The 20,439-nt window shown below is 41.6% G+C and overlaps 1 protein-coding gene across 4 annotated transcripts in view; it reads left to right on the plus strand.

Annotated features, from left to right (window-relative positions):
- The window catches only part of Auh (AU RNA binding methylglutaconyl-CoA hydratase), a 121,097-nt gene that overhangs the window by 41,894 nt on the left and 58,764 nt on the right, over positions 1 to 20,439 (plus strand). For 3 of the 4 annotated variants that reach the window (XR_010040027.1, XM_063227246.1, XM_063227244.1), the window contains 3 exons: positions 318 to 404; positions 14,339 to 14,431; positions 16,058 to 16,114. Coding sequence is in view for 3 of the 4 variants with exons in the window: in XM_063227246.1 (XP_063083316.1) it covers positions 318 to 404; positions 14,339 to 14,431; positions 16,058 to 16,114 (237 nt within the window). In the remaining variant the exon portion in view is untranslated. The remainder of the gene's footprint in view (positions 1 to 317; positions 405 to 14,338; positions 14,432 to 16,057; positions 16,115 to 20,439) is intronic. The other variant, XM_063227245.1, reaches the window with a different exon arrangement.

Below are 20,439 nucleotides of genomic sequence, written 5' to 3' on the forward strand. Positions count from 1 at the left end.
CCTGACTTTACTTGTGTTTTTTAATGGAGGAACATGTAAAGTTTTTCATAGTTTTTGTGTCTTTTAGAATAATTATGGATCAGTGCCACCCAGGCAGTTTCTTCTTTGAGAATGGGAGGATCTGTAGTCAGGAGGCAAGCACTGCTCCAGACATCACAGTCTGCGACCAGGCAGATGATCTGTGCTGGGGGCACTGGCAGAAGAGCTTAGGTTGTGGAGTTCCTTACCAAATGGCTCGGGACCTTCCTGTGATGTGTTCATCTTATGTTTCAGTGTTGTATGTAACAAGATTATATTTTTAATGAAATATTTTGCAGGTGCTGACCTTAAGGAAAGAGCCAAAATGCATCCCAGTGAAGTTGGCCCTTTTGTCTCCAAGATCAGAGCAGTGATTAACGACATTGGTAAGCACACTCAATTTCTCTTTCAGAATGCAGAGGGGATCACTGAAGTCAGAGTTAAAGTTGCACACTGGCTTTTTATGTATGCTTTAGTCAAATACTTTAATGAGTAGATAATCCGGACCCACAGCTGGTCACTTTAAAATAGCACATTCAATTGGGAAAAAAATTATGTAAGATATTTTATTACTACAGACTCCTCCTGTGTTTGTGGTATGGCTTTGAATGTACTTCTTATAAAACAAGAAACTGACATGGCCGGCCGTTTACTTAAGATGTCTGTATCTTTCACATAACTGTGCAGACGTTTGTGGATTTGGATCTTGTTCCACAAATATTGTCATACTCAGAATTACAGTACGGATCAGTGCACTTTCTCGTTACCAGTTTTCAGTGTATTGTTGCATATTTATCCATGATAAACAGAAGTTTCAAATTATTTATTAATGAACATTTAGAGTTTTTGCTGTTTATTAATTTTTGTTAAAGTAGTGAATATCCTTCTGTATAATGATAGATTCCTAAACATTATAATAATTTATATTTCCACAAATTAAGAGACAATGCCTGTTCCATCATACTGCTGCCAGCATTTAGTTGCTGCTGTTGAGTCAAAGGGAACTACGGAGACGTCGCATCATTTTCATTTTTATCCTCCACATGCAGTTGTGTGATTTATCTTTCAAATAGATGTGCCTTTTTGCTTCTGTAAATTGCCTTTTCACATGCTTCATCCTTCAATAGGGTCGTTCAGTATTTATTTAAAAGAAATTATTTTTGGTTTTTTCCTCCAGTGGTATTAGGGATTGCATTAAGGCCACATACATGCCAGGCAAGTGCTCTACCACTGAGCTATACCTCTACCCCTAAAAGATATTTGAATATTAATCTTTTGTTATTCAGTACATTATGGAGAAAGTCTTTTAATGTGCCACCCTTATTTGAGTTCAGTAAATTCCCACCATTATTCTTTTTCCTTAGAAATTTTCTTTGCTGATATTCATATAATCAGCTTTTCCATATAAATTTGGTACTGTCACTTTTCAGACCAAAGGGAAAATTCTCTGTTGGGACTGTGACTGGAATTTTATTAAATCTTTTTTTTGTTGTTGTTGTTTTGAAACAGGGTCTTAGGCAGTTCAGGCTGGCCTCCAGCTCACTTCGTAGGTCAGGCTGGTCTTGAACTCACAATAATCTTGCTGCCTCAGCCTCCCAAGTGCTGTGATTACAAGTATGTACCACAACGCCCGGCCCCCCGGCAAGTACTTGCTTTTTTTTTTTTTTTTTTTTTTTTTTTTTTTGGTATCAGGAATCAAACTCAGGACGGTCTGCTTGCCAGGCAGGTGCTTACGCCTCTAAGCTATATTCCCTAGCCCTTACTAAATTTTGTTAACTAAAAGAAGAACATTTTTATGATGCCAAATTTTTCTGTCCATAGTATGAATACCTCTTTTTTGAGGGCTGTTCACTTCTTAATGTCCTTCAAGAAAATTTTATCATTTTCTTCATATTGGTCTTGGTCTTGTGTCTTTTTCAGATTTATTATTAGCTCTTTTATAGCATCTGTTCTTTTTTTTTTTTTGTCTTTTTCGTTTTTATTGGTACCAGGGATCGAACTCACGACTGCCTGCTTGCAAGGCAGGTGCTTATGCTGCTGAGCTAAATCCCCAGCCCCATATCAACAATTATTTGTAAACTATGCAGTTTTATTTTTTCTCAGCTTGTTTTTTATTTTGAAGGGAATAAAACAACAATAAAACAGAACAAAACAAAACAGAACAATGTTGGATTTCAAAAACAAGACAGAAGGAGAGCCCCCATAGTTGCTATATTGCATATTGTTGTCCTCTAAACAGATGCTCAGACTACAGTCCCCAGGCCTGAAAGTCAATATGGGCATTGAGTTGTTTCTGTACCTCGGCTGCTGTCATCCCAGCCTGACTTCCTCTGTGGGGTGGGGTTGGGGCTCTTCTCATCTCCCACCCTGCCTGCTGGCTGGCTCGTGGGAAGGCAGGCTGGCTTCTTGGTTCTTCTTCCTCAATTTTTTAGTCTTTGTTTTTTCATTTTGGTTAATGCCCTTAGTACTATACACATGTGTTAAAATGCATGTGTTTATCCTTATCTGTTTTTCACTTTAGAGAGTACCTTTACTATTTTGCCAGTAATTATTGGGTTCAGGTAGTTGTGTTCTATTTCAGTTTGTTTTTTACAGTTTTTTAAACTAAGGAAAATGTTACCATTTATCAGTGCTTTTGAAATACATGGCAGCATTGTAACTGGCACACAGTTACATTAGTGAACTCACTAGTGCTGCGCTGACCTGATGTTTGGAATGAACTCTGCATAGTCATTGCGATTAGGGTAATGGTGGTTTTCAATATGGAATCACCTTGAGTATTTTTGGTACAATCACAGATGAGATAAACCTAATACTGTTTTTTGTGTTACTATTTTCTGGGTTATTGTCAAAATTATACTTCTTTTATAGTATGAGTTGAAAGGCCCATCTTTTCCTGTGATGTCCAGAGAAATTCTCCCTTATCTGAAGGATGAGTAAGATTTGGCAGTTTATTACCTTTCAGAGTCTTATTTTATTGGTATTCATTCTCTCTCTCTTGTAAAGCTGATTATTTAAAGCATACATGTTTTAATTTATGTAATGGCCATTGGCTTACTTGCCTGTGCTATGTGTTTATTAACCTGGAAGTAGAAGTTGACACTGCTTGTAGTTTTATATGTACACTGAGTTTTATAATTTTGGAAACTTGCTTAATGCTTGCCCCAGGACTCTTTCATTATCTTTCAAAGATTTAAGGTCTGTAAGGCCTGAGTGTTGTTTGGTTAGAGGATTAAGATTTTCTACCTCGACCGATTTATTCTTGGAAAAATTCATGAACTAAGAATAAAACATATAGCTTGCAAATAAATAGTAGGTTGGAGTAAGAAAAAAAGAGACTCAAATTTAAATAGTAAGAAAAAAAGAGACTCAAATTTATCTCATCTTAAAAAATGTAAAAAAATGCAGTAATGCAGTAGGTGAACTAATAAGTCTAACAATTACCAATAATGTCAATTGATTGAACTTCTGTTAAAAGGTAAAATCAGTTATATATTGTTAACAAGCTGTGTCTGTTATGGCTTTTTTTTTTTTAACCAGATTACTAACCAAATGAAGGGTCCTGTGAGTACTGGTATCAGGCAAAATTTTAAGATAGAAAGTACTATCTGAGAGTTGTAATGTGATAAAAGCTTCATTTTTTAAGAAGCATATCTCTAAATCTTTGTGTATCTAAAAGTAAGTCTTAAAATGTACAAATAAAATGATACAGATAAATTAGCAAATTTGCCATCATTAGGAAAATTATTGTTGTAGGTAAATTTTAGTGCAGCTCTTGCAATTTATTGTGAGGCCCAAAACAAAAAAGTCAATAAAAGTTATTTGAACAGTATGAAGATCAAGTCTGGTGTAATGGACTCAAACTCAGATTAGATTAGAGGATATATATCATCTTCATGAACATATGAAGCATTTTATGAAAATGTGTCATGCTAGATCCTCAAATCTGTTGAATTTCAGAAAATTGGTATACATTTACCTTGTTCTGTGTATAATACAGGTAGTGAGAAGCCAGATACTCACATATAGAAATTTCAAACCCCTATACAGTATCTATAGATTTAAAAGAAATCACTAAATAATTCACGAGTCACAGAAGAAAATAGAAAAGTTCTGAGACCAATTATAAAATTAATATATATCTATTTGAAGCTTGATTAAAGTAGTATCTGAGGGTAACATAGTTTTAAATTCATATGTTAGCAAGAGACAAACCACTGACAATGAAGTTACATGTTACCTTAAAAAGTTACTTTAAAAATAATATAAAGTATCAAATCTAAAAAAAAAATTAAGGAATAATGCAGGTGTCAGAAATTAGTGACAGAAGATAGAGAGGGCTGACAGTAGTGTGAGCCCATCACAGGGAGGGGAAGTGGGTTTAATACAAGCTCAGCAGACGTGGTTCGAGGTCTTCCTGGAAGCCTGGGTGCAGTCCCACAGGAAGGACTGGGAAAGTGGGAGGAGGTTCTGTTTGGAAACATCAAGTTAAATTTGTGGTCCTAGGCAATTAAGATGTGTTTACTTCTGTAGACTGGGAAAAAGCATTTAAGAAATGATCAGATTCTTTAATTAATGGAAAATGCAGCCCATAAATTAGGGACAGAAGAAAAGTCCTTGGCCTGATGAAAAATATTAATAGTAAAGTGTTGGAAGCCTTTCCTATACCAAGAACTAGACAGGCGAGCCCCTGGTCACCACTTCTGCCTAGTACTGTTCTGAAGTCCTGTTGTGAGGAGAAACAAATGCAGTAAAGATTGGAAGGAGCAAGACTGTCCTCAGTTGACATGTCTCCAGAAAGCTAGAAGGGTCAACAGATTACTAAAAAAAGTATCGCAGTTGGGCAAGGGACCCCATTTTAGAGGTAATTGCCTTTGTTTATGTCTGTGGTAGACAAAAGATATACATAGAAAAGCCCCTGACACTCGGAACAGAAATCTTGGAATGTATACAATATATATGAGAAATTGTCTTTATTATAAAAGAAAAACATTTACATAACAAAATAGAAACAATTTGTATGCTTTTTAACAGAAAGACTCAGTATCAGAAAGGTAATTCTCAGAGATGTACAACTTCATAGTAAGTTCACTTAAGTCCTTCGCACTGATTTTGTAAAGGACTTGAACGAGGAAGCTGTGGGGTGGGCAGGGAAGGGGTGACAGCGGGAGTCAGCCCTCAGCATTTCATTTCTGTGCATGCTTGCTGATGCCTGGTATTTCAAAATTATTGAGTTGTTTTCCATCCAGATACCTCATATTTGCAGAGAAGGGACTGGCAATAATGACTGATATTTCAGAAACCTGAGAAGTTATCGTTTCCATTATGCGAAACAAAAGCCATATGATTTTTTTAAAAAGCAAAACTGAATTTTGTTTTAGGGTTTTGGAGATACTATTCAGGAATGGACTTTCTAAGAACCTAAGAAAACTGAACTGAGTGAAATACAGAACTTCTTCCTGATCTCTAGTTAAACAAAGAATAACTTTCAGAGAAGTCCAGTGCCTTTGAGTTCCTCATTCTCTTTCATTAAAAGCAGCCAGAGCACAGGAAATCGCAGAGTAAAGTCTGTTGTTTGGACTCTAAAGGGATTCTCCAGGTGTGGCGAATGCAAACTGACAGGCAGGCAGGAAGGGAAAGTGGTATCCAAGTCACAGCAAACACCCTGATTTGTCCCATTCTGATGTTCCCATAATTTTAAGGTTGTCTTAGTTTACCAGCCTGAAGATAGAACTGCCTGGACGCAGCATGACCAGGACCCTCCAGCTGGGCCCTGCGGTACCAGAGATCTGGTGTTGGCAGCACATGATGGACCCTCACTTCCGTGAGACAGTCAGTCAGTTCTCTTCAGTAGCTGAATTGCAATTTAAAAAGCGTCTTGGTACTCTCTTCCAGCTGACTGCGGGGGTCATCTGGTTTATGTCAGTGTTGAATCAGGCTTCAAGATACTGGTAAAATAATGTCTCATCATGATATTACACTATGTGTGGCTGAGTTTCCCCAAGTGTGATTTCAGACACTTTAGACACAGCCGTGCTGCATGATTTAGGAAGGTGCGTGGTGTGCGGCACTGCGGCTGGCTGTCCTGATGCCCTTGCAGTGCCCATCCGCGCCTGCAGCCTCTGGGGCAGGCTGCTGCTGCTGCTTTGCACGCTTCCTCTGGTGTTAAGGGAGCAGTGACTGCTTATTTTACTGTACTGCTGTGAGGCGTTTTCTTCGTTTCTTAATGGGAAAGTGCACTTCTTCCTCTTCTGTGTGGCTCAGCAAAGCTGGAACACACCCTGCTGGGCCCGCATGCAGATGTGTGTAGTGGGGAGGGGCGCTGCTGGCCTTCAGCTCTGGTTCCTAGCCTGATGATGCCTCGGGAAGGAGCACTGCTGTCATTGCCCACTTTCATCACAGCAACTTGGGTGTTTTCCTGCTTTATTTGAATTTTACCCTGGTGCTAGAAACGAGGCATCATACTTAGAATATGGTGACCCTGTGCCTTTGGACGCACACTGTTTTTTTTCTTTCTTTTTTTTTTATCGGTACCTGGGATGGAACTCACGACCATATGCTTGCAAGGAGGTGCTTATGATGCTGAGCTAAATCCCCAGCCCCCTGGATGCACACTGTTTTGAGGACATGATGCCTGAGATACCTCAGCCCTGCCCACAGGCCTGCCCGGCCCTCATCGCTGGCCCCCAGCTGGCTCCTTTCAGGGTGGCCTGGTGCCAGCCTCTGGGGAGCTGAGCTACAGCCAGCCTGCAGGCTTTGCCCGGGGCTTGTTCTGTGTTTTGGTTTCTTTATATCTTGAAGGGGGGGGGGAGGTGCACATTTCTTACAGGTAAATTCTGAATGTAGGGGTGCTGGTGGGGAACTTACTGAAGTCATAGTTGAGTCGTTCCCAGTTGCTCCGCACCATGGTTTACCTGTGCCTGAGCAGGAGGAGAGAGGCTTCCCATGTCACAGCTGTGCCCAAGGGCCTTCAACCCAGCCTAACTTACCCTGCTTTTATTTTGCTTTCTTTAAATAGCAAAATGGTTTGGTTGTTTGCTTTAATTGTATTTTTAAGAGCTTTTCAAAGGACTATTTTTTTTGTCATACCTGGCTCATTTCCTGGAATGAAACTCAAAATAGTATCTGATCCTGATGCTTGCATAACACATTGAGTCATAATTTCTTCCTTTTGCTGTTGGGAAAAGCCATTGCTCATTGGATTCGCAGTTCCGGTCCCATTCATTTGCACTCATGCTTTATTCTCTCAGATATTCAAACAGTTACTCTGCCTTTCTTAAGGTAGGTTTTATTAGTCATACAATTATTCAGTGTGCCCAGGTAGAAGAAATACTAGATATAAAAACAAGTGTATCAGATAACTGTGAAACTAGTGTGTGCTTTGAGATGGTGCATGTTTCCTGAAAAAAAGTTGCCAAAGCATAATACCTTTTGAGGAAAGAAAATAGGCTTTAGAATTTATAATATTGGATTGTAAAATGGGTAATATATAATTACTTGCTGAATACTAGTTATTCTACTTAAATAATTCTTTTTTTTAAAAATGTTTATTTTTAAGAGAATAAAACCAAAAAAAATACAATACAATAAAGCCAATCAAAACAAAACAATGAAAGCAGTATAGGACTTCAAAAGAAGACAATAGGAAATCAGCAGTGGCTACCACCTTCCCTTTTTAGCCATTTCCTCCCTTTTTGCGTTCATAGCATCTGTTGTACATTTTGGATCTCACTAACTTCTTTAGGTTTTTATACTAGGAAGCCAGCACGATGTTCACCCATGTGACTCTGAACCATTTCACCCATGAGGTTGTACCTGTTTACCTACAAGGGGCTCATTTATAGCTGAGTAGCTTTCTATTGTATAAAAATGCTGTATCTTTCTTATCCTTCTGTGATTGATAGGCAAGCTACATTAGGCTTGCTTTTTTCCGTGCCCTGTGGCATGGAACGTTGTTTTCTCTCCTTTGACTTTCAGTCAGTTTCCTTTCAAGTTAATGTCTTTCTTCTCATATAACACATATTGATGGATCTTATTTCTTGATCCACGCTGCCTGTGTTCCTTTTTATTGGTGAATTGAGGCCATCTACATTACTAGTTATGGTCAACATGCACTGGCGTGTGTCTGCCATGCTATTTTCCTGCTGTTGGCAGCCTGCTTTTGCCCTCCTTTCAATTGCCTGTCGTGCTCGGTGATCCCACGCTGCTGCTATTCCTGGGACCATGGTCATTTTTATCTCTCTTTAGAATATCCTTCAGTAGTCTTTGTCAGGTTGGTTTGGTGGTCATGAATTCCTTAATTTGTTCTTTGTCATGGAAGTATCTTACTTCTCCATTAATTTTGAAAGGTAGTTTTGCAGAGTACATCAATCTGGGTTTTCTTTCAGGACTTGAAATACTGCAACCTCTTCTTGACTTGATGGTTTGTGTTGAGAAGTGTTGTGATTCTGACGAGTTTTGTTTTATAGGTGATCTGTTTCTTTTCTCTAATAGCTTTTAATATTCTGTTCTTGTGCTGACTTTCTGGGATCTTGATTAATATGTCTAGGTGTAGATTTCTTTTGGTTATGGCCAGTTGGAGTTTTATATGTCTCATTTATCTGCATGTCAGTTCCTTTTCTCATGCTTGGGAAGGTCTCTGCAATTGCTTCTGTAAATAGTCTCTATGTCATTTGTATTGACCCCTGCTTTTTTGCTGATGCTATGATTCCTAAATTATTTTTCTTTGGGTCATCTTGCAGCTTTTGAATTATTATTTCCTGATTCCTTGTTATTTTTAAGAGCTTTTCTTTTCTCAATTGCTAGCTGCCATTCCATCTTCAAGGTCTGAAAGTCTATCTTCAGTTTTTTTCAATTGTTTTGCCAGCTTTCAATGACTTTTTAATTTCCTGGGTATCTCTTTGAGTCTTCATACATTCCAGTTTTTCTCTATATTGTTCATTTGAAGTTTCCCTCGTTTGCCTATGCTTCTCCTTTTTTTTTTTTTTTTTTTTTTTTTTTTAGTCTGTGTCTTCTTTAGCTATGTCCAGGAACCCATTTATTATGCTTGTCATTTCTTCTTTTACCTGAGATATTATTTCTGATCTGCTTTCTTTTACAGCCTCATAAAGTAGTCACTTTACTTCAGTTGCCGTCATCCCAGAAATTTCAGGTGTATGACTCCACTTTCTGCCATGTCCACGTCTCCTGGACTTTTTCTGCTTGGATTGGAGGCCAGCAATTGCCTTTTGCTCCTTTCTCTTGGCATTTTCCTGGGCTCCTCTGGACGTGTAGGTTTATGGGGTCCCAGGCACTTCCCACGTTGTCCACTTGTCCACAGTCTGGGAGATGGGATAGGCAGCTGGATTTTTCCTAACCCAGGTTCCCCAGGAGGTGTCAGGTATGGGGTGGGCTTCTCCAAGGCCTAGCTGTCTGGTTCTCCTGTCTCTCACTGGCTACTATAGGAGAGTCCCGATGGTAGCCAGCATGTGCACGGGGATGGGACTGGCTGTTTCTCCCTGCGGGTGCTGGTTACTAGCGGGAAATTTCTGATGGCATCCGGCCTGTGTGGCTTAGGTAATTCTTTAGTAGAGAAAATCCTATAGGCTTTTCTACAGTGCCAGTTTATGTTAATTAATATGGATGTACCAGTAGTCCACTTGTTTAATGATTTGAGAGTGCCATGACCCTGGTTGTACTGGTCTTAGTATGTGAAGACTTCCAACATCTTGTCATATAGCACTTGTTATGTATTTCTTGCAAGTTGTAATGTAAACTTTTTTTTATCCTCTCTTAATTTCTCAAAATTCTGAACTATCAAATTCAAAAGTAACTTTCATTAATCTCTCAAAGCATAACTGTGCCAGGGGAGGCGTTGTTTCTCTAGCATCTGAATCCAGGAGATCTGAGCAAGAGCTTATTCATTTGAGCCCCTCCTGCTGCTGTGTCCCCATGAGGCACCTTCACACTTTACTTCTCTTCTGCTGTGATTCTGTACTTCACACAGTCCTCAAAATTCCCTGCCCAATGTGTATTTCCACCATTCTACAGTGTTTACTAACACAGGCCGTACACACTACAGTCCCAGTCCTCTGAGAGGCTGAGGCAGGAGGATCACAAGTTCAAGCCCAGAATGGGCAATTGAGAGACCCAACTTAGACCTTCTAACAGTCCCACTGTGCTTGGGATGTAGCTCCGTGTGAAGTCCCTGGGTTCAGTCTCCAGTGCTGCCCCAGAGAGAAAAGGTTTATGTTTTGTGGAGAAGAGCGGTATGGAGGGGATGTCATCAGTCTGTTTCTTTAAAGTGCCTTCCCATGCATGGATAATGCTCCTTTTTTTAATGCAGTCTTAGGAGAGGGTGTCCTTCCTTTGTGGCCCAGCAAGTGTCAGCTTGTCGCTTGAAGCCTCATGGGCTCTGCAGGCAGTGGCCCAAGGTGCCAGACTGTGGAGCTGCCTCTGGCTGGTCTGCTTCTCTTCTGCACGCCTCCTGCTGGGCTTCAGGCTGATGCCGAATGCTGTTACAGGTCATGACTGCTGTTACGACTGCTGCTACGGGTTACGGGTTGCAGGGAGCGAGCATGTTTAACTCTTCTGCTTCTTTAAATTTTTAGAGCACAATCTGCTGTGAAGAAACATTTCTCTTTCCATAGACATCATTTTGCTTCTACTTGTTGAGGAAATCCAAGGAATACGAGAAAATTACCTGCTGACCAAGATTTGGACTTACCTGAAACTGGAACTCAGTTTTAGATTCAGCAAAATCTCAAACTGTTCAGGCCTGGCTTGATTTCTGTAGACCATTTAAACTGATTTTCATTATTTGTTTCTCTTATAGAGCTGTGGAAACACCCCCCAAAGTGTGTTTTCCTGTTCTCATACACACAGCACAACACAGAGCACATCAAGAAGTGTTTTCTGCAAGTGTGGGCCAGCTAGGTGTCCTCTGACTCAGTTCTGACACTAATCACCTGCAGACAGCATCGGATCCACAGGTTCAAGGTTCAGTTGCGCAGGACTGTGTCTGTGTTAGATGCCCGGTGGTGGTTGTCACCTGTACCGCTTAGCCATAAACTGGGGTTTATGACTACTCAGTGTGTTGCTAGAAAGATTCACAGAACTCAGTGAAACACTTTCGTTATAGTCACTTTTATTGTAAAGGACGTTGTAGAGACTGCTGATGAACAGTGGGTGAAGAGCTGCACAGCATAAGGGGAAAAGAGAAAGGCATAGAGCTGCCATGCCCTGTCCAGGCGCTGCCTGTGTTGAGGCATTAAAAGCACCTCCCAGCCCTGTTCAATTGGGTTTTCCAGAGGCTTCTTTATGAAGGCATGGTTGATTACGTCATTGGTACTGGTGATCAGTGCAGTCTTCAGCCCGTCTCTCCTAACGGGGTGTTTGTGGTTTAAGTCTTGACGTTCTCATGAAGGCCCAGTCTCCTGTGACCAGCTCTCACCTAGAAGCTGCTTCTGTGCTCCCAGATGTGTCCGTCTCATCATTACACACAAAGGCAACCTCATTACTCCAGAGAATTTTTCCATGAGTTTCAGGAGCCTTAAGTTTAGAGGTCAAAGAGAACCACCAGATCTGTGTATCACAGCGTCACAGCTTTCAGCAGCTCCTCGCTGAGTGCCTTTGGCACTGCTGGTAACCCTCTTTCATGCACAGAAAGAAAGCGCTTTCTCCACTGGTGCCCTCTCTGGCTTGGAAATGCTTTATGGTTCCTTTTCTGAAGCTCTGTGGGCCTGTATATAGTCATGTTACCTCTTTAAAGTTTTAAAAACAAGACATTAACAGTAACTTCTTATAGTTAAAGAAAAAGATAAGTAAAATAAACCAGGTTTAAAATAACAAAAGGGAAGAGGTTATGTAAAACCTTAAAGGTTGTCCTGAATTGAGAAGTTTGACCCTCAGCTGGCTTGATGTGACATCAATCTTGGTTCCAGGTGGGCAGTGCAGGAGTGAGTGGCCTGAGAGGAAAGGGTACACTGGGTCTAGAGAGACATAAATGGTGGGATGTTGGAGCAGTGCCTGGAAAGACCAGGGATTAGCCAAGCATTCCAAATGGTGTAGAGATCTAGGAGCAGAGGGCAGGTTGCCTAGGCTGGGTTCAAATTTGCAATCCTCCTGCCTCAGCTTCCCAGAGTGGTGGGATTACAGATGAGCACCACCCATGCCTGGCTACAGTTAGGGGTTTTGAATGTGAATAGCTTCTGCAGGTTTTATAAGGAGTTTGGCCTAGAACACAGGTATGTATTTGAGGCTAGAGAAAAGAGGTAGGCATACTTGTTCATCAAGTATCTCTCATGCCATGCTAGAAGCTTACTCCATTTTAATCTTGATGGTAGAATAAATAATTGTACAGTCTTAGAGGAAGAGCATGGCTGATTTCAGAACGATCATAGTGTATGGCAGATGCATGGAAGGGTAACCAGCTGTGGTAAGAGCGGTACGTTTGGGACTCCAGGCTGGTGAGAAGTGATGGGACCCGGAACTCGGACAGCAGCAGGAGGCATGCCAAGGTTTGCAAGCTGCTGGACAGCACTCAGGAATCACTGCATGCATGGTGCCAGGAGGGAGGATGCCTGGGCTGCTTCTGCGTCCTTTCCTAGGTGATGCGGAGTGTGAAGCATAACTGGGAGACAGAACTTAGAGGAAGGGCATAGGAAGGCAGGAAGAGTGCGGCAGGTGAGGGGATCAGGGAGGCAGGGTTGGGGTTTGTGGCTCTGATCCCAGGGGCTACAGGTTGCTCCCTGGCTCAGACAGGGTCAGAGTGTAGAGCCTGCTGGTGTGGTGGGTTGATGACAGATGTGGTGGACACCTGCAGACTCCCTGAACCTGATCTGTCAAGGAAGGCTGGTGGGGGACCAGCATGGCGCAGGAAAGGGATGGTGAACTTTAGAGACAGATCCCCAAACTGCAGCCATCACAGAGTGCCAACACTGCAACTCAACTGGAATGCTGAGGTTTTCGTTGAGAAACAGCTCATACAGTGAAAGAAAAACACAGTAACAGAGCTTTCAGTGACAGAGACAGCCCACAGGGTGCAAGTGCCGTAGGTTTACTACTGCTGGCTGAGGAAAAGCTGTGGGGAACCAGAAATAATCTCCCTGACTGGGTTCTTAGAAAGGCCCCAGTGGTTCTGCTTCATTTTCAGGAGCTGAAGGTGGGAGCTGCTCAGATTATGCTGTGTGTCACAACATGACTTTTCTTTTCTCCAGGTAAAATTCACTAGATAGTATCATACCTTAAACTTACTTTCGACTGTAGATACTGATTGTAGATGTATCTGCCTGTCAGTTTTTGCCAAGTGTGATGGAAAGAACATCTTGGATGTGTCAGGCAAACAGTGGCCATAGGCATCGAGGGGCAGAGCACACATTACTGGTGGGCGCTGCTTCCTGGCCCTCTGACTGCTGGAAGCCAGCTGGCAAATTCCACGTGTGCATGCGTGGGACTTTTAATACCTTTGTGTTTTAAAAGAATGAGCCTTTGGGTTTTTTGTTTGTGTTTTTGTTTTTGGTGGTGCTGGGAACTGAGCTACAGGCATGGTACCTTTTACAGATCTGTATTCTGTTTGTGTTAGGGTTATCCAGACCAGCTTTATATTCCCCTAGTCAAACATAAAATAAGTTGGGTGTGGTGGTCATGCCTGTAATCCCAGTGCTTGGGAGAATTGTGATGAGTTCCTGGTCAGCCTGAACTGAATAGTGAGACCACAGCTCAAAAGGCCAAAAGAAAAAAATGCAGCTTCATAGAATAATTGATACAATAAGTCGCATTTTCAACAAGTGACAAAAATAAACTTGTGTCATTTACAGATGTCTCATTAAAACAGTACTTTCTTTTTGAGTCCTGGTGAGTCAGGTTTGGCCTTCTGGGTGGGTTCTTGGCCTGGACCATGCCCTCCTTTGCAGAGGGAGATCTCCTGGACTGTGCAGATGCCTGCTGGGGTGCGTGTTCAAAGCTCCCATGTAGCCCATTAGAGGCCACCGACTTCACAGTTCATGCAGAGAGCACTTCAGCTTGAAATTGATGTAAGCCAAACATTATGTGAAAGACTGTAGGCTCTGAGATGTGGTTGTGTTAGTTTAACAACAAATATGTATGAAGGTATTTACTAATATAGGAAGTGTTAAGGTATCATTGCCAGGGCATATGGTAGAATGTATATAGTCACTACTTTTGGAAGCATGATGATGGAAATGCCCATATTTTGTTAAGAGTTTAAAAGCACAAAAGTCTTATGCAATACCCATTTAAAAACATAGTCACAGAAAAATTTAAAATGAATTGCATGCTAATGATCTAATTGAAGAAGCATAAAATTGTTTTTCTGTTTCAGCGAATCTTCCTGTGCCCACCATCGCAGCGATAGATGGACTAGCTTTAGGTGGTGGACTTGAACTGGCTTTAGCATGTGACATCCGAGTGGCAGGTGAGAACTGGCCCTGTTCGGCCTGTGGTGGAAAGAAGTGCAGTGTGTGTTTGCTTCCGAGATACTTCCTTCTGTTTCCTGCAGAACATTTTCAGAGAGTCACCTGTGTGGCTGCACGATTTGTCTAAAATTCTCTTTAAGAAAACAGTATTGCTCTCTATCACTCAGTCTTAGCAGCAGAAAGAGACACCAAGGTTGAGGTGGGAAGGAACTGAGCTCCAAGCCCAGGTCCTACCCTTCTGACTTAGTTTTCTTCTCTGAAGTGGAGGAAGTGGCCCTTACTGTGTGAAGCCAGCCTAGGACATTGACTTGTGGGTGTGCTTGGTCTTAGCCCGCGAGTCATTGTCAGGTACAGCTGCAGTAGGTCACTCCCTTTGTTTTCATGGCTCTTCCTGAGTGGTCTTCTGTGGCCGCAGGGGTCAGTTTTGGATGTAATGGAAATAATGTCAGCCGTTCGCCGAGTGCTGAACCAGGGTCGCATACACCTGACTGGTACTGCATCCCACTTGGTCTCCCTAGTAGTCCCACAACCTGGTGCCCTGGAGTATAGAGGAAATCCAGAACAGGGAGAGGGTCACAAGCCCAGAGCTGGCGCCTGGCTGGGACCCCAGCCCTCGCTTGTTACAAAACGAGCGTGTGTCCAGGTCTGCCTTGCATGTGCTGCCTCACGTGGGCCTGAGATAGGGGAAGCAAATGGCAGCTTATTCACTTGTACCTTGGCATCCTTTCTATTTTATTTTAGGTCCCTATGTTTTTGAGGTGAAAGTATTCATTGTTATTTCTGGTGCTGGGTTTTAAACTGAAAAGCTAAAACACACATAATCCATTTTGAAAGAATACATATTCTGAAAATGAGGATATATGAAGTAGTCAGAAGTACATTTATATATGCATATAAAGAGAATTACAATACTGTAAGGTAGCCATGAAAGCAGACACAAAAAGAGGAGCCCTTTCAGCCATCACAGCAATTGAACTGTGTCAGAAAGTAACCCCGGCCTTGATCCTGAGATGTTGCTACATGTGGTATCATGTGTGTGTGCGTGTGTGTGTGTGTGTGTGTGTGTATATTAGAGACGTTGCTACATGTGGTATGATGTGTGTGTGTGTGTGTGTGTGTGTGTGTGTGTGTGTGTATTAGACATTTGAGGGTACCAGGAACTGAATCCAGGACCTTGTGCTTGCCAGACAGGCACTTGTGCCGCTGAACTATACGTCCAGCTTATAAGATATATGTTCAGGCAGTTAAAGAATTCATCCTTTTCAGACATAATCTCTCTCACAATCTTGAATAGTTAATGAAGATCTAAGCCTTCAAATGGGACTTGACAGTATCAAGTCTGATAATGTAGTGACAGCTCTGTTCTTCCACCATCAAAACTAGCTCCCTGCCAAGCACTGCTTAACAGAAAATGTTGTGTGATTCTCCTCATGTATGTCATTTAGAGTGTTTATTTTCAGAAATAAGTAGCTCTTGAAGTGTTTTTTTTTTTTTAAAGAATTGTGGCACCAGTGTAATTAGTATGCAGAGTATTTTTGGTATATCGTCATTTACTCACTTTCACAAGTTGTCATTAGAATGTGATGACTGAATGTTCCTTAATTTTCTTTGTCTTTTTTTTTTAGCTTCCTCCGCAAAAATGGGCCTGGTTGAAACAAAGTTGGCGATTATTCCTGGTGGAGGTATGAGTTCTTCTTCACACCTATCTCTAATACATTATGTGCTCCCAGGTAAAGGTTATAAAGCAAAAATAAACCAGGAAAGCAGCACTTGGGTGAAGAGATAATGCCGCCTTAGATAGCCGCTGTGTGAAGCAAGAGCCCCTGTTCAGTGGGGCATGCCCACAGCATCGTCCTTGAGAGGAGAGGGCAGTGATGTGCGGCTGTTGCTTGCTTTTCCAGCTGTCTCTTGTGCTTGTCTGTTTTTCTTCTGAAGCTTTAAGGACAGCTCACACTGCTGGCTGTCACGCTTGGGTGTTTTTTCTGAGAGCCATGTGGCGGCTGAGAGCCCTCACTGTGTGGCGAGTGTCGCGTGTCAGCCAGGTGGCACAGGAGCAGGCAGGGCTTGTGTGTCTGCCGGCTTTGTGTCACTGACAGCACCTGAGTGAAGCACCTAAGAAGCAGGGCAGCTTTGTCTGGGCTTCTGGTTTTGACCTGGGGAGGCCAGTGCTCAGCTCGGACCTGAGGCCTCAGTGGGAGCGTGTGGCCTAGGAGACTGCTGCCTCGGAGAGCTGGGACCCCAAGACAGAGCGGAAAGGGTTCCTCATAGCCCTTCTGGGGACAGGTCTCCCTCCACAGCCCCGGCTCCTTGACAGTCTCTCATGGGCAGGCATTTCTGCAGCTCATGCCTTTGGGGACAGTGGCATTTAGTGACGAAAGCCTCAGTGGTGGGCCTGCAGGACAGAGGCGGGGCTTAGTGAGCAGCTTGACGTTAGAGCTAAAGAGGTATTTTTTTCTCTTCCTATGAAAAAGATAGATAAGCTGCTTTTTGGGGGAAAGATCATTTAAGAAAACGCCTTCATAACATTCATAATGAAATCATGCATCTTCCAATAAATCTGAAATTTTTGCTATTTTGATTCAGAGAATTTGGAGATACTCCCATTTCGTGAAGTCACTCTTTCAAAAAGTAGACTTCATTTAAGAATGTGCCTGGCGTAGGAACCCTCCTTGTCCCTTTCACATGTAAGTGATCATTTATCAGTGTATAAATGAAATAACTGTCTAAAGATGTAACAGTGACTGTGTGAATAGGTTAAAATTGTGTGTTTAACCTTATTGTACAGTGTTTGTATAATAATAATTGTATACTGATTAGGGTTTACTGGGAGAAGCTAAAGCACAGGTTACAGAGAGCTGAGCAAAGCCTGCCCACGTTACTGTGTGAGAGAGACTCTTCTGTTTAGTAACCAGGAAAGGTCTGTTGCTGTGGGCCCAAGGAAGCATCACATTGTCTGCCTGTTCTAGGGGGCCTACCTGGTTTACAGTAAAACAAATAAGATCATTGGGAGGATTTAGGAAGAAACAGATCCGTGTGAAAAAATGATCAGATCACTAATATGTGAAATAAAGCAAACTTGAGTGAAAGCATGGTATGACAAGTCTCTGAAACACTTCAAGAGGCAGGTGCTCATCGGTGATTCAGGTGTAACTGACCCTGGAGAGGCCATGGCTATGGTGGGTCAGCTGGTACCTCACACTTCCCACTCTAGTGTATGTGACCCTAGGTCCTTGGGGAAGGCCCAGAGTGACACATAACTAAAGGAGCTTGAGGAGGATTGTCCTGGGTTATCTGAGGGTGGTTTGAGTCCATCGGGGAAGAGTACTTAAGAGAACGAAAAGGCATATAGAGATTTAGGAAGATACGAGGGAGGGAGAATGAATCTCTAAACTGTGCAATCCCAAAGATTTCCACAGTCACTGGAGAGGGGTGGGAAGGGTGCTGCTCGAGGATCAGTCCTGAGCACACTTTGATTTTGGGCTTCTGCCCTCTGGAACTGTGAGATAATAGATTCTTGTTCAGAAGCCACTGAATTTGTGGTAACTTATTGCAGCACTCCTAGGAAACAGATGCATGACTTTTTAATGCTGTGTTAGACAGCATTGGACCGAGTTTAGGGATGGGAAAAAGATGAGCTTGATGATTTGGGTATTTACCATGTTTTGAATAAGCAGTGTTTTGTGTTACAATGACTCTAGTATACTTACGTTCTTAGGGCTGTCTTCAGTAATGGATCCATTCCAGATCTGCTTTTTACACGTTTGATTGAATTTGGGCTGTGTTTTCTCATGAGTAGAATTATTCAAATTTTACTAAATAAAGTCATCATGAAGATCAGAGTGCTTTAAAATAGATGGTTCCCTGGCTCTCGTTTTTCTCATAACTAACTTGAAGGAATGTATTTGTTGTTTCTTTAATAAGGTGAAGCTTTCAAGTTCATAGCTCATAGTGTGTTAGGCAGCATTGCATTTTTAGAAAAATGACTCTGATTCTTCTTGAGGCCACATACTCAGATAAAAAGAGATACACTTTTATGGTTCACTTTTATGTATTGTGGTTCTTAAGGTACCTTGGGTAAAAGGCTTTTTATTTTATTTTGTTCTTTAAATTCTGGAGTAGTTTGAAATAAAATTTTATAGCCAGGCACAATGACACACACCTGTAATCCCAACACTAAGGGAAGCTGAGGCAGGAGGATTGCAAGTTTGAATCCTTCCTGGACAACTCAGCCCTGGAGATAGCCCAGCGGTATAGCATTCCTGGATTCTATCACCAGTACCACATGCTTACATACAATTGTACATGTGTGATCTAAAGGTGCTAGACAGAAGTTTTCATGTAGAAAAGCCCTCTTCCTCTCTGTTACAGATGATGGTTTTTATCTGTAGGTATCCTCCTAGATGATCATTATATGGAAAAACTGCTTTTTTAAAAAATGTCACTTCTAACTTGGTCCATTTCACCATGCCCGAGGTGAGCTCTGAGGCGCCCCCTTTTGGTGCCACACATTTACTTGTGTCAACTAGAGGCAGCTTAATTCCTGCCTCCCTTGGTGGCCTTTGGTGACTATAGATGCATGCGGGCCTGGGGGGGAAGGGGCGATGTCCGCAGGAAGGTGTGACTCCGCCCTTCCCTTCCCTTCCTCCTTGGAAGGGCCTTGGGCATAGTGGTTGGAGGCAAGAGGTGGGCAGAGCTTCTGCAGGACCAGTGAGAGAGGCGAGGATATGGTGGGAAAATAAGTGTGCCCTTTTCAGTATTGTGGAGACAGACAAGTGTCTCTAGGCAAAGTGCTAGAATTGTATCCATCCATATTCAGGCTTCCAATTTGTAGTTGTTGGTGCTGGTTTTGTCATGATTTTCTAGCGTAGGATGCAGTTTTACATTTGGCAAATGTATGATTTTTTGAAATCTTTTTTTTATTTAAAGAGAAAAAAGAAAGGGCATAAAAAAGCAGTAAAAGGGTACAAGTAATACAGAATTTCAAGAAAAAAAATACAGTAAGAAATCACTAGTTAATAGGTTACGTATTGTCTTAGAAACAGTTGTCCAAATTATAAAATTAAAGCATATAAAGTGGACATTCATACAGTGAGATTGGAGACAGTTCCGTTCAATGATCCCAACAAAAGCTCAGTAATACGGTTTTCCATCCTACACACTCAAACGTACATGCAGTTATATCCCTTAGTCCACCTTCCTTTCCTCTCTTTTTTATAATAACAATTACACTTTTTGGGTTTTATTACTCCCACAGTTCTTAATACTTTTTTTGAAGAGAATAAAACCAAACATGACTAAGCAAAACAGAGTCAGTTAGAACAGAGGATGGGCATAGTACATGATACAAAAATAGAATACCAGGTGATCAAAAGTGGTTACCATTGTGCCTCTTGCTATTTTTAAATTGAGTTGCCTATATCATTAGGTATAATAGAATTGATCAAAACAGTACAGAACAAGAGCAATAAAACCTACACCGGAGACCTTACAGGACTTCAAAAAAAGATAATAGTCAAACCATAATGGGCATTATAGTATATTGTATTGCCTTCAAAGTGGTTGCCTATACCCTCAAACTTGATACTATCAAACAAAATAGAATATAGTATAATCAGACAGAACAAGATGGGGAGAGCAGTACTGGAGTTCGAATCAGGTTAATAGGAAAACAAAAAAGTTACTGTAATATATCCTGCTATTTTTTAATTTAGTTTTCCCTTAATTGAAAAAAAATGAGAAAAAAATAGATTAATTTAAAAAGGGGGGGAGATTAAGATAAAAGAGGACATTGTAACCGAACAACGCAGGTCAGAACCGAACAATGTAAGCATCACTGTGTTTCACCACCAGATAATCTAACATAATAGTAGTCACCATAGTGCCTCTTTTCTTGAATTATTTGAGTATAACTTCGTATGCTATAGCATCAAGCATATCAAGACAGTGTGAAGCCATTCAAGAGAATGAAAGTATTACAGGGTATTTAGAACCAGCTAACAGAAAACGA

The sequence above is a fragment of the Cavia porcellus genome, unplaced genomic scaffold (genome assembly GCF_034190915.1).
Source record: "Cavia porcellus strain 051 isolate PalLab524CR breed Dunkin Hartley unplaced genomic scaffold, mCavPor4.1 scaffold_17, whole genome shotgun sequence".
In the NCBI taxonomy this organism is placed as follows: domain Eukaryota; kingdom Metazoa; phylum Chordata; class Mammalia; order Rodentia; family Caviidae; genus Cavia; species Cavia porcellus.